Source organism: Solea senegalensis, linkage group LG18, assembly GCF_019176455.1.
Source record: "Solea senegalensis isolate Sse05_10M linkage group LG18, IFAPA_SoseM_1, whole genome shotgun sequence".
In the NCBI taxonomy this organism is placed as follows: Eukaryota; Metazoa; Chordata; class Actinopteri; order Pleuronectiformes; family Soleidae; genus Solea; species Solea senegalensis.
In genome coordinates, this window is record NC_058041.1 from 3,768,209 (window position 1) to 3,783,644 (window position 15,436).

General features: G+C 41.1%; 2 protein-coding genes across 4 annotated transcripts in view; one reads left to right on the top strand and one right to left on the bottom strand.

Moving 5' to 3' along the window:
• LOC122759519 (ras-related protein Rab-26-like) overlaps positions 1–6,076 on the top strand; it is a 49,625-nt gene extending 43,549 nt beyond the window's left edge. Inside the window, exons 5-6 of the mRNA XM_044014445.1 lie at positions 659–711; positions 5,981–6,076. Of these exons, the coding sequence (XP_043870380.1) occupies positions 659–711; positions 5,981–6,076 (149 nt within the window). The remainder of the gene's footprint in view (positions 1–658; positions 712–5,980) is intronic.
• A 2,492-nt stretch (positions 6,077–8,568) lies between these two features.
• LOC122759463 lies at positions 8,569–11,884 on the bottom strand. 3 transcript variants are annotated; one of them, XM_044014357.1, is made up of 4 exons: positions 11,802–11,882; positions 10,991–11,130; positions 9,887–10,752; positions 8,569–9,119 (listed from the first exon to the last, which is right to left on the bottom strand). In XM_044014357.1, the coding sequence occupies exons 3-4, from the start codon at positions 10,718–10,720 to the stop codon at positions 9,066–9,068; spliced, it is 888 nt and encodes a 295-aa protein (XP_043870292.1). In that variant the 5' UTR covers positions 10,721–10,752; positions 10,991–11,130; positions 11,802–11,882; the 3' UTR covers positions 8,569–9,065. The 3 variants fall into 3 exon arrangements, with proteins under 3 accessions (XP_043870292.1, XP_043870291.1, XP_043870290.1); XM_044014356.1 differs by lacking the exon at positions 10,991–11,130 and having other exon boundaries at positions 8,569–9,116; positions 11,802–11,884; XM_044014355.1 differs by lacking the exon at positions 10,991–11,130 and having other exon boundaries at positions 11,802–11,884.
• Positions 11,885–15,436: the final 3,552 nt, after the last annotated feature.

Below are 15,436 nucleotides of genomic sequence, written 5' to 3' on the forward strand. Positions count from 1 at the left end.
ACTCTTACAGTGATTACTTGTCATTAACACCCTTCATGGACTTTAACAAACAAGCTGAGCAGCTAACCTGAAATAGATTAGTGAAAAAGTGGCTGTAGCTGACCGAGAGGTGGAGCAGAGTACGAATCAGAATGGAGGGGAGATGGGTTGTGGTAATTAGCTCAGGCTAATTCCTGCAAGTGAAGGTGAATCCAGCTACTAATTAGTAATGAAGGCCTTCAAAGGTGTGAAGACCTTTTCTGTTTGACTGAGGTTTATAATGCACGTCCTCTAGTTAAAAGTTCAGCATGGTGCAGTTGGAGGTAATTAGGATTCACACGTGTGGTTGCTTTGTCAGGTGTGATGTTAAATGCTTTGCAGAATTGGTGAGCTCAACATTTTTGCTCCACAACCAGTGGAAATGATTTTTTTTTTCTGCCTAATTGCTCCTGTGTAAAACCCTAAAGCCCTCGCCGAAACCTCATACTATAAATATTTAATCAACCTTTACAAAGTGTCTTCCTTTGCCAACCTACACTTTTGGGGTTTGTTTTTCTTCTTCAGAACTTTTAATTTCTGTCCTACGCTGACAGAGGTAGACAAGGAGCAAGTCACAAATACAACATAACGTGAAATCCTGTCAAGTTTCCAATGTCATTTTCCTCTTTTTTTTCCACAGCTCTTCTCCTTCTGTATGACGTCACAAACAAATCATCCTTTGACAACATCAGGGTAAGAACAGTCACACTTAATCTCTTCTCACAATACAACTCACGACGAGTTTGTTGTTTTTAACATGTGCGAAAATGGACTTATTTGATAAATTCTGAAAGTTTGTGTGTAACAAGATGATGTTATTGCTTGCGCTTTAGCATGAATGTAGTTTGGTGTAACTTCACTAGCTTTAGTTGTCGCGTTGCTCTTGGACTGCAGGGTTGGTTGTACACACATGTTTATTTCATAAAGAAAAAAAAAAAACACAAGCTAGCTAATTAGCTTTACCATCACTCGTAGCTCCTAACCTGAGTCGTTAAATCATAGCAGGGTGTTGTTTTAATTCTCTGCCATGTGTATTATTCCAAGAGTAAACTAGCAATACCAAATTTGCACAAGTAACGCGAGGCGAGTGGTGTGATATCCATGTTCCAGAGCCACAAGACATGGACAGGCTGGATAAGAGAAAATGACCGTTTGAGCACACAGTAGATGTGACAGTTGGTGCATGTGGAAACATGGCTGAAAAGCTCGTTGGCATAAGCCCTAACCCCAACATTAACCCTGTCTTTGACGAGTGGAATTTTCAACATTTCCGTACGTCTGCCATGAGTTTTGACAACTCGCTTCACCCGATACCCACCTCGTATTAAATATGCCACGTCCCACAGCGCGCCAGTGAGTGAAGCCGAGTGTGAGTTACTCTCCAGTCTCTGCTTTCTGGCTGCCTACCAGAAAGATCTGGCAGACAGTTTTAAATGCCTCCTCTTTGTCGTTTTCCTGACTGATGTACAGTTGATGCTATGAACGCAAAGTACAGACAAAAGTCGCCGTCTCCTCCTTTAAATGGACCTTTTCTGTGGTTTAAGGTTGGGCTCCTGCATTAAATGCACCTTCAATATAATATCACGATCCTGCCTTTGCTAGACTCCCATGTGACTTTGCTGCTTTATCCTGTTTCGTAAAAGTGCAGCTGAACGTAAAAGATTTTAAAGAAAAACATGACGAGGTGTCCGTGCTGATAATGAATGGCGAGGACGGTGGAGGAAGATGATCACAGTGGCAGCAAATGAAAGGAGGTGACCAAGCTGAAAATCATCATTAGAGCTCACTCTCCCTGGAAATAGATTTGTCTCTTTGTAGTCGCGGCCCGTCATCTCTCCTCTGAACTCTGCTCCCACTGTGATTTCCCAGCTCTTTCCTGCCACTGCCCTCGCCCGTGCATCACTCTCTTTTGATGAACACAGAGTGGAAGTGAAGAGCCCAAAATGTTTCTTGCGTCTTACACACCAAGGAGCCGTAATGGCGCCACGACCATCTGTCGGGCCCGAGGCGTTTGCATCTGTGTGAGCGTGCACGGGTGGGGTCAGGCTCGCCTTGCACATGTATGACCTGACTGTGTGTGTGTGTGGTGTGTGTGTCCAGGTATTACTAATGTTGTGGGGACCTAAACCTGTTTACACAGTCACATTATGGGGACTTGTCTTCCTTGAGGGGACAAAAAGCAAGTCCCCATAACGTAAATTACTACATTTTAAGGTGAAGGTATGTTTTAAGGTTAGGCTGAGATTGAGATTAGGGTTAGGGTTAGGATTAGGATTAGGCCAGTAGTAATTGTGGTTATGGTTAGGGTAAGTCTCCAGGAAATGAATGTAATTCAATGCAATGTCCCCTCATGTCATGAATGTCGAACGTGTGTGTGCGTGTGTGTGTGCGTGCTCCTGCAGGTGTGTGTGTGTGTGTGTGCGCGCTCCTGCAGGTGTGTGTGCACGCACTGGTGCACAAATGGATTCATTAACAGAGGACGGAGTGCCGTCTCTGGAGAAAAACAGACTTAGCTTCACTACAAACCGTAGTATTAAATGCCTTTATCTTCTGTCTGAAGAGGTTGGACTTTATCTGCTAATGTGTGATGGATAGTGTGTATTAATAATGGCTTGTCCAGGATGTATTAGTAGAGGGAATGTTCTCAAATTTGGCGCAAACGTTCACTTGGACTTGAGGATGAACTGATTGGATTTTACAGATCAATCCTGTCACTTTACTACAGCCACACAAAACACAGTGTTAAGAAGTGCGAGTCATGGTTTCTACGCGGCGTGTTAGTGTCCCTGAGAGCTGCAGGAGCACCTTCGATCGGAAGCACGGGTTTGATTAGACGAGGACTCTGAACAGGAAGAGAGAGGGAGCGCAGTCACAATAATCAGCCGGTGTTGTGTCGAAAGTGGGGGGGATCGCAACGAGAGACGTGACCGCACAAAGGCGCGTGTCATCATGTGTGACGTGGCGCGCGTCGTCAGCGCGGGAACAGAGCAGATGCAAACGCAGTGGGAGGCTGGTGGACACTCGTGTCTGTGTGTGTGTGTGTGTGTGTGTGTGTGTGGGCTGAAATCCCTGTGAAGAGGTGAGAGAGCACACCTGTTTAGCTCCCTGCAAACGTTCACAGGCACAGACACTAGGGCTTGTTAATGTGAATCAAACCTAATTAGAACAATTAAAGGTCACATTGTGCAGCCCTAATTTTGCAAACGCACACATTAGGAATGGCTCAATATCCAATTTTTTTGTGCCTGATACTGAGAACACAACCTCATTTATTTCTCAATGCTGTCTTTCGTCGTGCTGCACATTGTGGTGGTGCACGTCTGTCTTCACAGATGTTGAGTGGGCTCAGTGAAGCATTGACCCTATTGATATTATAAAAGTTATTATTCTGTATTGTTATTATCATTATTTTTATTATTGTTCAGTCAAATGAATCTCGTTGTGAGTGCCTTTTCATGACTCAAAACTAGTCCATTTCTATGACCGCATCAATCCTGGTGTATATTTACACGTGAAAGTCGTTTGGTAAAAAATTGAGGTAAATTAGAAGTAGGAGGGGCTTACAAATATGAAAATCAGCTTTCATCAGGTGACTTTTTGTCATGTTTCACGTACATGAAGGAAAGTTGGAACACATGTTAATCATGTCAGGGCGGAGTCCAACAGGAAGGCAGCTATCTTGGACTACACAGCCATTTTACTTTTTCTTTTCCCCATAGTCACTCTAGTGATTTTGTCCAGTATTGGCGTGACACTGATACTGGGAGTTGGATTGGCTCAGACACACACAAGCTGTGGTTGTATTGACTCCATTTTAGAAACATTCTGTACAGTAGCAGTTGAAGCGCAACGTTGCCGACGCTTTATAATTGTGGAGCCGTGCGACTTCATCTGGTTTCCTCAAGTGTTTCAAAGCCCAGGCAGTTTGTTTCTGGACAAAATGCTAAATGAACGCATTAGCCAATTTTAGGAAGCAGTGGTCGTTCTTTTCTCCTGTGTCCACACACATAAATATACACAAAATACACACTCGCAGAGAGCGCGAGAGAGCTTTATTGGTATTGACGAGCACACATGGGCACAGAGACCACGGGGGGAGGGAAAAAAACAATCATTAAATCACTGAAAAGCTCCTTGCAGCAGAAAAGGCTTTGTTGTTCAAAAGATTTGCACAACAATAAACAAAAACAAAATCAATGTGACGTTCACCCGATGTCAGCTGGCACACGGTCAGCGACATGTTTGGGGAGAAAAACAGATTTAATAACCAGCACTATATTACGTTTTATTAAACTAATCGCATTTACCGCGCACTGTTTTGTTCTATATCTATAAATGCCTTTGTCCTAATGGAGCGCCACCTCCATGTTTCCCCTGCACAGTCAATTGGTGCTTTTCCGATTTGGCTCGTGGTGTGATATCAGGCACGTTGTTTTTCATTACTACAGTACCTCTTCATCGTGGGCGAAGGTCGTCATATACTGAATCATTATCATCAGGTAATTAAAAACATTAGTTCAGCACTTCCTTCCTGCATGATCGTAGCGCAGACTCTGTCTGACACAGTCACTGAACTGAAATACCGTGAAAGTGGGAGTGATTCACCAAATGTCGTTAAATGTTGGAGATTGTTAAAGGTGACATAGAATGCTTGTATCACACATATATGTTAGTTATGAAGGTCTACTTACATATGTTAACTTGTTTTCATGATTGAAAACCTCCTAATCGCTGCAAACGAGCCGATCAAAATATCTCCTCACTGACGCTCTCGTCAGCCGCGCTGTTTCAGACCAAAACCACACCCCAGAACGTGGACTGTGTTTTGATTGGCCAGCCAACGCGAGCTTTCCCACTGTCCTGTGATTGGCCAGGTACCTGGAAGTGACGTAATAGATAGGCCAGCTCTCAGATACACAGCTCCCCCTTCTGGCACGGTGGATGCTCTGCATCTCAGCAGCTACAACAAGAGTAGTTCTTCTTCTTCTGCGGTTGAATGTACGCAACTGGATGTGCCCGGACTAGTGCCCGCACCGGGAGGCGCTACGGTGGTGAGGATTTCCGATGACGACATCAAATTAAGGAAGTGCCGATCCGCTTCGCAGAGCCCAGGAAAACAATACAACACTATTTTCTCAGCAGTGGCTGAACTGTTTGTTCTGAAACTTTAGGGTTTCATAAACGAGGTAATGACGCAGATACACACACAGAAACGCAGCGTTAATTGGAGCTTCCGGTCTATGTGGCCTTTAAGTCTTTCTAAAAACTCTGCAGTTTGGCATAAAGAAAATGGAATAGTTGGGACTCGTTAATTTGGTACTATTCCTAATAGAAACAGACCCTAAATAATGCACCAGGTGCCAGTTACTTTTCTCTAATGGACAAGAAAAACTGCACTGTTTTATTGAAGGTTAAAGAAAACACGATTTACCTGCAATCACGCAATTTAATGCTAGGCTCAATACATCTAGAAAAAGCTAGCAATAGCAGCAACACTCTGACAAAATGCCACCAATACTGTGCATGACACCGCTTCCTGTTGGCCCTCTGGTCAAAGCCCCACCCCCGCTAAAATACAGGAAGTCCTTATCTATAGTGGAATTGTGAATTTCGGCGGCACTTTCTCTGCCTTTTTCCCGTGAGTCACTCGCTAACTTCTGGCTGTCGTGGTGGTTAGCGACAGATAGGTCATTCCATGTGGCCCGAATTAAATGTCAGCATATTTGGAAAATGTTATGTATGACTCTCAGGATGTGAAGAGGACTTGAACAAATAAGGTAGAGGATGTTTCAGGAATAAAATGGAACAGACCCTCGCTTTAAATTCAAAGGCAGAATATCCACCGTGATTCATGTGAGCACCACTTTTCCCTCCCTTATTTTGGATTCAGCTGCTTCATGTTTATGTGCATGGTGTGATAGAGTGTGCGTACGTGTTCATGTGTATGTATGATGATCTGCAGACTCACCGCTCACCGGGCCTGCAGCGTCGCTTCCAGCCTTTCCTGCAGATTTTTTTCCCGCTGTTCTTGACCCCCCAGAATTTCATCTCCAACTAAACTTATTTTTCATCCTTTTCACTCTGGCAGAGACCTTTTTTCATTCCATATTCTGCAGAAATATGAACCATCTAATGGCACAGCAACATTATCTTTTATGGGGTTTGCATAGATAGTGGCTAAGGTCTTGCAATAAAAGTGTAAAGAGGAAAGAAAATTACTCTCAAACTTGGAACTAACCAAAGTGATGGATGTAGGCGTTTAAGATTTATACGTTCATGGCTTGTATCAAGTTCTTCAATGGGCCAAAAAAATTAATTCTGTTCTCTGAAAGAAGGACAAATCAATCTTGACTGAAAGGTACACTTCTTTTAAAGCTTTTATCCTCCTCTTTGCCACAATTTAAACCCCGTCTTTGGTATAAGAATAGATGAAAGCTTTGAGAAAGTGACTCGTAAATTGGGATTATTGTGTCATCCGTCCTTATCCTGCTACCGTGATACTAAAGGTAGTGTCTCTAAGCAGTAATTGGTTTTCAAATGAATAAATTGGAGCTTACTTAAGAGTGTGAGGGCAGGCTGATCATGTGCTGTCGCACAGATAAAAACCTACTTTTTATTGTCTGTTTGGCTCTAATGATTGGACAGTCGCTCCGCGGAAGACCCAAGGGGCTACCGTAATGACAAGTATATGGGCTTTCCGGTATCCGCCCATCAATCCGTCTTCTACTTTATCATCCACATGAGGGTCATGGATGGTACTGTGCCATGTGACATAGGCGAAAGGCGGGGTCACACCCTGGACAGATCGCCAGTCCGTAGTTTTTGAATTTTCTAGATATAGCTAGCAGTCTAGGAGAGGTCAATTCCTGTTGGCATCGACAGGATGCTAACAAAAGGGTTAATACATTTTGATGCCAATATCTACCGGTGCCAATAATATTGTGCATCCCTACCATAGGAGTACTACTACTACTACTATTCTTGGAAGTCTTATGTAGAAACCAATGGATCCACTTCCCAGAGTCTTTTGTTTGAATTGTTTTGCTTCTGGGTGTAAATGTACTCTACGCCAAGTGTGAGCACAAACATGAGCATGAGGTCACAGATGCTTCAGTTTGCTTTACTCTCCACTGTTTGGAGTCTGGAGAATGTTGTGCAGTTGTTGTGGTGTTTTTCTTTTCTTTTCGGATAATCTCGCTGACCTCCGTTCCTTAAATGTCCGCGCTGCAGTTGCAGAACATCTAAAAAATAAGAAGTCTGACGAGCGTCATTCGTCATGTTAAGGACCGTCACTGGTCTGAAGTCAGCAAATCCAAACTGACAGCAGTTTGTTTGCCGTCCCTTCTGCGATTCAATCCACGCTATTTATTTATTGAAACTTTGTCAGAGAAGAAAAGACGCTCAGCACTTTGCCCCGGTGTGAACTTCACATCTGTTTTTCCAATCATACTTGCTGTCACATCCACGTTATTGCTCCTGCCGCTGCTCCTGCTGCTGCACGATGTGAATGAATCTGTCAGACTAACACAAGGGTTGTGAAGTGAGCAGAGCAGCAGGAAGTGATGTGGAGGCTGGACGAGTGTTGGAGACATGCGAGACAAACAATGAGGGCTGTAAGAACTAGGATTTGGAAGATACCACTTTTTTGTGACCAATACCAAAAACTCAAGTATCTACCGATACCAATATTAGTTCAATGCAGTAATTTTGGACCATTTATGAACTATGAAACTTGAATGAATTTGTGCTGAGTCATTTCAAAGACATCATTCCCCAACTGTGTAGCCAAACATGACTCAGCTAAAATGCAAAGTCTGAAACATGCGATATATAGGCTTTTTATCAGCCAGCCACAAGGGGGCGAACCTGATAGTTGGCCCCATCCTGCCATTGATATTAAGATGCGTTAAATTTGTCCTTATTTGCAAGTTTATGTTAAAAATAGGTTTTTTTTATTTGAATTAAGGATGACCGTTTTTAAACATTTGGATTCACACGATTTAATTAATAAAGTTCAGCCTAAACTTAACAAAAGTCGGGGCTAAACTACTTTCCTGCTGTATATTGATGGGATTAAACAATATACAATATTGTTATATGCATTACCATATCATTTTTTTTTAAAGTCGTACTTTGAAGATATGTATTGTTTCTAATTGCATTTTTTATACTGTGTATATATAGAATTTTTGGATTGTATTGAATTTTGCATTTTTATCTGTCTGATATCAGATCCAGTGATTTTGACCAATATTAGACCGATACTGATACTGACCAATACTGATCCTAAATTATTATATCTAAATTATTATTATGATGGATTAATCTCAGTAATACTCTCATCTATGTGATTTCAACTCATTAAATGAGAATGTTTTTTTTTGTTTCTGTGCTCCTGTATGGCAGTAAAATGAATATCTTTTGTTTGTGACATTTGTGAATGTCGTCATATTGAGGTTTTTCTGACATTTTCTACGTTTTTCCGTCTTATAAATCAAAAAAAGAACCAAAGGACACATCGACAGCCCTACAAACGACCAAAAGTCCATAAAATATTAAGAATTTAACACATTATGATACGACTCTATTGTTATATAATGCGATGATGATGGACGTTTATTCATATCTCATTTCCCGTTGATAAACAAACGCATTTATCAGTCGTATCTCATGCATCCCAGAACAAAGAATATCACATCTCCTCATAACAAAGACACATGAGGCAAACTTACATACACAATGTACGGGCAAAAAAAAATAGAGGCAAAAATAAATCGAATTATAGTGATGTATGAACTCCATCAGCGGGAACTGCACCATCGGCACAGTTTGCTCCTTCCTACACATGCCCACATCGCTTTCAGATCTGTGCTCAAAAGAGCTGAGTCACATTTACACAATAGAGACGAGTCAGCAGACGTTTAGAGCACAAGCAGCGAAACAACACCGTGAAAAAAAAAAAAGAAGAAAATAACTCTCATTATCTTTGGTACAGGAGCAGGAAGTCGTCCTCAGGGATGCTCATGTTCCTGTTCAGTCGTCCTCGCTTAGATTTTTCTGCCAGGCAACGGTACAGTAAGACCCGGTGACGCACAGCTCTGCTGGAACACAGAAAACGTTGTTGTTATTGATCGATTGACATGGTGATCGATAACCGCGTCGCCGCTCCTCCTCCTCCTCCTCCTCTCATCTAATCACACAGGAGATCAATCAGAAGCTAATCATGAGTCCGAGGTTTTAAGGCGTCTGAGGTCGTTTTAAGAATCACAATCAGATTTATAATTAAAGTTTATTTTGTTGTTTGTTGTTGGAAGAAAAACATTCTTTTTTAAAAAGATAGTCAAATGAATTCATCCACCCGTCATAGCACTTTTAAGAATGAATAGAATTAGTAGAATTAATCTACAAAAATAAGATGTAATGCTAAAGATAAGGGGAAATAAATAACACTGACAACACGTCTTTTCTTACAGACGTTCTGTTAACACTGTTTAAATATTGTAAAAATATCAGATAGAAACAAATCATGCTCACGATGATCAGTGTGATTTGTCGTGTGACTATTTAGTTTAGCCTCAAACTCGTGGTGAGCACGTAACAAAGAAAAGAATGAAGACGTTTCTCAACTCAGGGGAAACTGAGGTTGGGAAGCACCACTTTTCAAAAATACTCCCCCTATGTATAATAATACAAAGCTAAATGCAAGTCGTTCTTTGTGTTTGAACCTGATCTGAGCTGATCTGAAGCCAGGCCAGCGTGACCTGAATTGACTTCCTGAAACATAAACATGGTTCACCCTCAGCCATGTCTGTGTTTCAGCACCTCTTCCATGACGGATGGTTTTAGGGAAGCGGTCGTGAGCGCTCACCTGATCGTCGCTGCGATCCTCGGCGTGATGTGACGGTGTCAGTTGGGTCTCCATCACTCTGCCGTCAATGTTTCCCTCCCTCGTTTTAGGGAAAGAGTTTGTGCGGCGTTGCAGTGAAAGAGCGATCAGTTGTGCAATCTGTCTGGCCATGGCAGTTTTCTCTGGAACAGCAGGCGGCGTTTTGCGTCGCCGATTGGTCGCCTCTTCCTTCCCGTCACCGAAGACGTTGACAAACTCTTCTGGGTGGCTGACCGGGCGGAGACGGACAGCGTGAAGCTCCTCGAGTTGGTGCAGAGACCTGAGGAAGGCTGAGGGGTCTGAGTGGCGGCGACAGGGTGGTTTGACTCTGACAGGGGGTTTGGTTTTACCTGCTGGATTAGGAGCATTGTCTGACTGAGAAGTGGTCCTGAGCCGCAACTTCCAGCCTAGAGGGTCTGGGCCTGTGATGGTGGACGTCTGTATGGGAGGAGGAGAGGAGCATGAAGAAGTGGTGGAGGAGGAGGAGGAGGAGGAGGAGTGGTCCAGGATAAATGTCACGGGAGGACGGGAGTAACATTTGAATGAAGAGTGAGACACTGAGTGAGGGTCACACAGAGATGATCTTCGCTCAGGAGGCTGTGGCTCCTTCCTGTTCTTCTTCACAATAATAACAGACGACGTCCCGCACTGACTCAAGTCAGCTGACCACCGCCGCTGATGACATCGTGGCGTCACACCAGCGCTGGACACGGTCAACAGAGAGCGCTCTCTCTGATCCTGGCTGCGTGTTTGTCCACCATTACTGCCGCTAACAAGGCCACGGCTAATGACGATGTTAGTGGAGCCTTTGCTCATCTTGAGTTGGGAGATGATTGTAGAAAAAAGCCCTTTGAAGAGAAACAGAGAGTGTGAGAGTAAGTGTGCGCATGTCTTTGTGAGCTGTGAGGACAAACAAACCCATCGTTGTGAGGACATTTGGATGTCGTGAGGACATTTTTTTTTAGCTGGTTCTCACAACTTTGAAGGACTTTTTCAGGGTTAAGACATGTTTTTTTTTGCTTGGTGTTAAAATTAGGTTAGGGTTACGGTCCATTTTAGAGTACATTTTAAAATCCTGGTCCTTACTTTTAAAGCTTTACAGTTAGAGCTCCCTGAGGTCTTCGGGGACGAAAAGAAAAGCTCTGTCCAACTCCGTCCGTCTTTAGCGTCGAGTATAAATGGACCTTTAGGCGTGTATTTGATATGGCTACGTCTCGGATAATGATCTAAATAGAATAGAAAGACAAGTGTGGGTGCGTCTGTGTTTAATTTGTGAAAAGAGGAAGACAAACACGCCCATCACGATTTCTCAGAAACAGTTTCACATGTTTAGCAACTGGGGCCTTTTCACAATAAAGGTCAAAGTGCCACAACTCCAGTTTTATTCTGTTTAGTAGGTTAATTTTGACAGTTATATGGGTACCAATCAAATAAGTAGTTAACTTCTGTTAGGCTATAAGCTACAAAGATAAGCTATTATAAGAGTATTGTAACTGCATCATTAGTTACACGCTCAGTTTTCCCCCTTTAATGCACTGCAATATAACACAAATGGTAAATAAGTGTGTGTTGTTGTTGTTGTTGAGTTCACATTTAACACGTACACTGTACAGAAAAACAGCGGAACTCACGTTGGCGGGAGAAGAGAAACAATTAAATGAAAACAACTGCAATCACAACGCCTTTTATCTGAGATTGAAGCATTTTCAGGGTAATTATACGTTCAAACTTTTAAAGTGCTCCACACAGTTGTTCCGTGAACAGAGATTTCAGAGTAAACACTTGAAAACCTGGTAAGCGGCTGTTTTATGATTCATGTTGATAGTTTAAATAAACATAAATGCTTATTCCGTGTCCACGAGGTGTGAATGTTAAATGTAAAAAAGAGTGGTTTTACCTGCGGTTTTGTGTTTCTCATGTGAATTCTCCACCAGTCTGGACTCATTTCGCTCTCTCATATCACTTTCTTAATATCACACCCGTCCGTCACCCACACAGCCGCCCAGGCCTGACCACAGCTTCCTCAAATGAATGCACGCACACACACACACACACACGTCATGGTTGATGAACAGCTATTTTTATAATAACATGAAGAAGAAAAGAAGGACCCCTCGTGAGAAAGTTGTGGTGGTGACATTATCTTTCTAAGATTTTCTCTTTTTAATCATACAGGTGCAGATATGAATAGTTATATATCTGCTTCATTAGAGTCTCCGTTTACTTCAATGACTCAAAAAAACAGGAGCACTGTTGATCTCTGCCTTGACTTTATGGCTTGTTATTTCTTGGACCTTTGTAATCCAAAGTAGTTCTCTCATTTACTACTGACAACAACCCACCACTGAAGAATTGGTGCATTAATGACTTTTTTAATATTGCAACTTTATTGTTGTAAAATTCTGATTTTATTCTCGTAATATTGCAACTCTATTCTCGTAATATTGCGACTTTATTCTCGTAATATTGTGACTTTATTCTCGTAATATTGCGACTTTATTCTCGTAATATTGTGACTTTATTCTCGTAATATTGTACTTTATTCTCACTTTATTCTCATAATATTTTATTCTAAATTGCACTTTATTCTCGTAATATTGTGACTTTATTCTCATCTTTAATAATATTAATTTTATTCGTTATTGCAACTTTATTCTCATAATATTGCGACTTTATTCTCATAATATTGCGACTTTATTCTCATAATATTGTGACTTTATTCTCGAAAGATTAAATCATATTTTCCTCTTCAGTTTGACCCTAATACTCCGTCATAGTGAATAAATCTGACAGCTATAGTTATAAATAGTTTATATAACGTGACATTATATACGTGACATTATCTGCAGACGTCTGCTGACCTCTGCAAACACGGACATAAACAGAGTTTTTTTTTTTGCAGTTTGCATTTTTCTTAAAAATACTTGCTGTGTATTTCTGTACGAGCCAATCCTCAGCTAAGGGAGGTGAACATTTTTCACTTTTGTGTGTGCGTGTGTAGACAAAAGTCAAAGTGTCAAACCTGAGAGGAAATAAAGCTGCAAATCCAGCAGCAGATCACATGTAGGCCGACACATACACGTGTTCTCCTCTCACTGTTTGAACTGGAACCTTTTGAAGTTTGATCGGCTCAGAAAGCTGCGTTCCCTTCTCTCACTCGCACCTAATCCACCCACACACACACGCACGCACGCACACACACACACACACACACACACACACACACACACGAGCCATCAGCAGCTTTCAAGGCCATGTGAGTAATTGGCAGGTTTTTCGTATAGGTGAGGGCTCGGTACATTAATCTGAGCGTAATGAAGTGATGTAAACCCTCAGAGAGGCGGCACAGATACTGCAGGAGGAGAAATAATATGTGTGCTGCTGCTGCTGCTGCTGTTTATGAGTGTGTGTGTGCGAAAGCGAGATTTCAATAAAACATATTTGCCTCCGCGCCTGTCAGACGCCGTCAATACGAGCTCGCAGAGCGTTAAAGTGACTAAACCTGCGTTTAAAATGACTCCACGGTTAAATTACCCATTTGTTTACTTCATTGATGTTTCAGAAACGTGTTAAAAAAGGCTCCAGGTCCGTAAAGAGAAGCCAATGGCAACCAGGTGGTGACCATCACTGGATTCTATGTAAATCATAAGCCAACTTTAGTTTTTGGCTTTTCATTTCTAGAATATTGTTAAAAATGTATGCCAAGTTTTTGAGTTGTCCTAATTTTTTTCATGTATTTTTGTGTTTTTAGTCTATTGGAAACAATGTTAACCAATACACTCACACTAAAACACCTACAGTATGCACAAAAATGCTTGAAAACTTCACTATTGTTGCTGCATCATGACAAAAACAAAAAGGATAAACGTGCTTTAGGTGGTTTTATAAATTATGCCATAAAAAAAAAAAAAAAATGCATATTCAACTATATTTAACAAATGTTAAAAAAAACCAAACAAACATAGAATAAGCAAAAGTAGAAGACAGTGTTCGGCACGATGTGTCACAGTTGTGGTTAAATGGTGCCTTGAAATGGGAAGTGTCGACTTTCTTGTTCAGTCACACGTTCACTGCAAAAGACAACGTTGTGAAAACACTGCAAACGTAAACACTTGCTTTTTCTTTTCTTTTTTTTACCCCCAAAACTGAACAGTGCTTAACACATTTATTATACCACCACCACCCAAAGCCACATTTTTTACATGTTTCTATCATGGTTAATACACCAGGATTTAGGAGCTCTTTAACTAAAATCATACTGATACATTATTATTTCTTGATTAAGATTATTTACTTTTGTTTTCGTGGTTGAATGTTCCTCAGAGAAGAAATTTCGGGTCAAATTTGAATATAAAAAACGTTGATTTTGGGTTTGTTATTTGCCAAATAAATTATAACATTTTTAGTTTTAAAGAAGTGTTTTGAAAGATTTCTAAAAGTATGGGTGGTCTTATACATTTGTGAAGCATTGTATGTGACTAAAATTACAACATTCTGACTTTGAAATCAAATTTTGTTCAACTAGGGACGTGAGAGACAAGCTTTTTTGTGAAATTATAGAAAGGTAACAACAGACAGTGTTATTTGATATTTGAGAAGCGAGTACAGTTTTGCTTTCTTCAAAATACAAAACAAACTCTCCAAAATAGAAAGAAATAGAAAAACAAAGCTTTTTTTGGTTATAAGAGTTGCTTATTGACATGATATGGTGTTTGATCTTGTTATTAAAGGCAACAAAGCATGGCTCCTTGCCTGTAAATTTACACTTGTGGACATGGAATTTTGCCATCATATGATGATGAAATTAATAACCACAAAAAGGTTAAAGCGGATAGCGATTTTTTCAGAAATGAAGTCATTTACAGCAGAATATACAGATTAAATCAATGTTTATGCTTCAATTTTCCTTTCAATGAGGTTCTTTCTTGAAAAGTATTTATGAATTATTAATTCAAATGAAATGTCTTTATACTTCTGCGTGATTAAATATCGATTAGGTAAGAACCAGGTCTTCTTCCGCAGTAAATCATCCACAGACTGATTCACAGAGTGAGTCCACCCATGAAGAGAACAGAGAGCTCTTATAATCATTTTTCTTTCGGGAGCTGGAAAGGCAGATTTTGCCAATAGCAGTGTTGGGCAGGTGTTGGAACGATTTCTAAACCATACAGACTCCAGATGGTCCAGCAACAAACAAAAAAAACAAACCTGAGAGTTTATGGATGGGACTGATCCAAGGTAACCGTGAGCTCTCCTGATCAGAGACATCACTGTTGCACCTGGAGATTGTGGGGAGTGTATTTCCAAACATTTGACGCCGCAGGGAATGGAAATAGTTTAAGATTGTGATATGAAAGGAAACGTTTCGGAATTCAGGTGAGACTGTTGTCTCTAAAGAGCAGGGAGGAATGTTTTAGGATGTTTCTGCATTGTTCTCCATCAGCGTGTGAGCACTTTGAGATGTTTTCTGCACTTCAGTGAGAAATGGAGAGATTTGAAGTCTGATCCCCTCAGGTGTTCAGATGATTCACT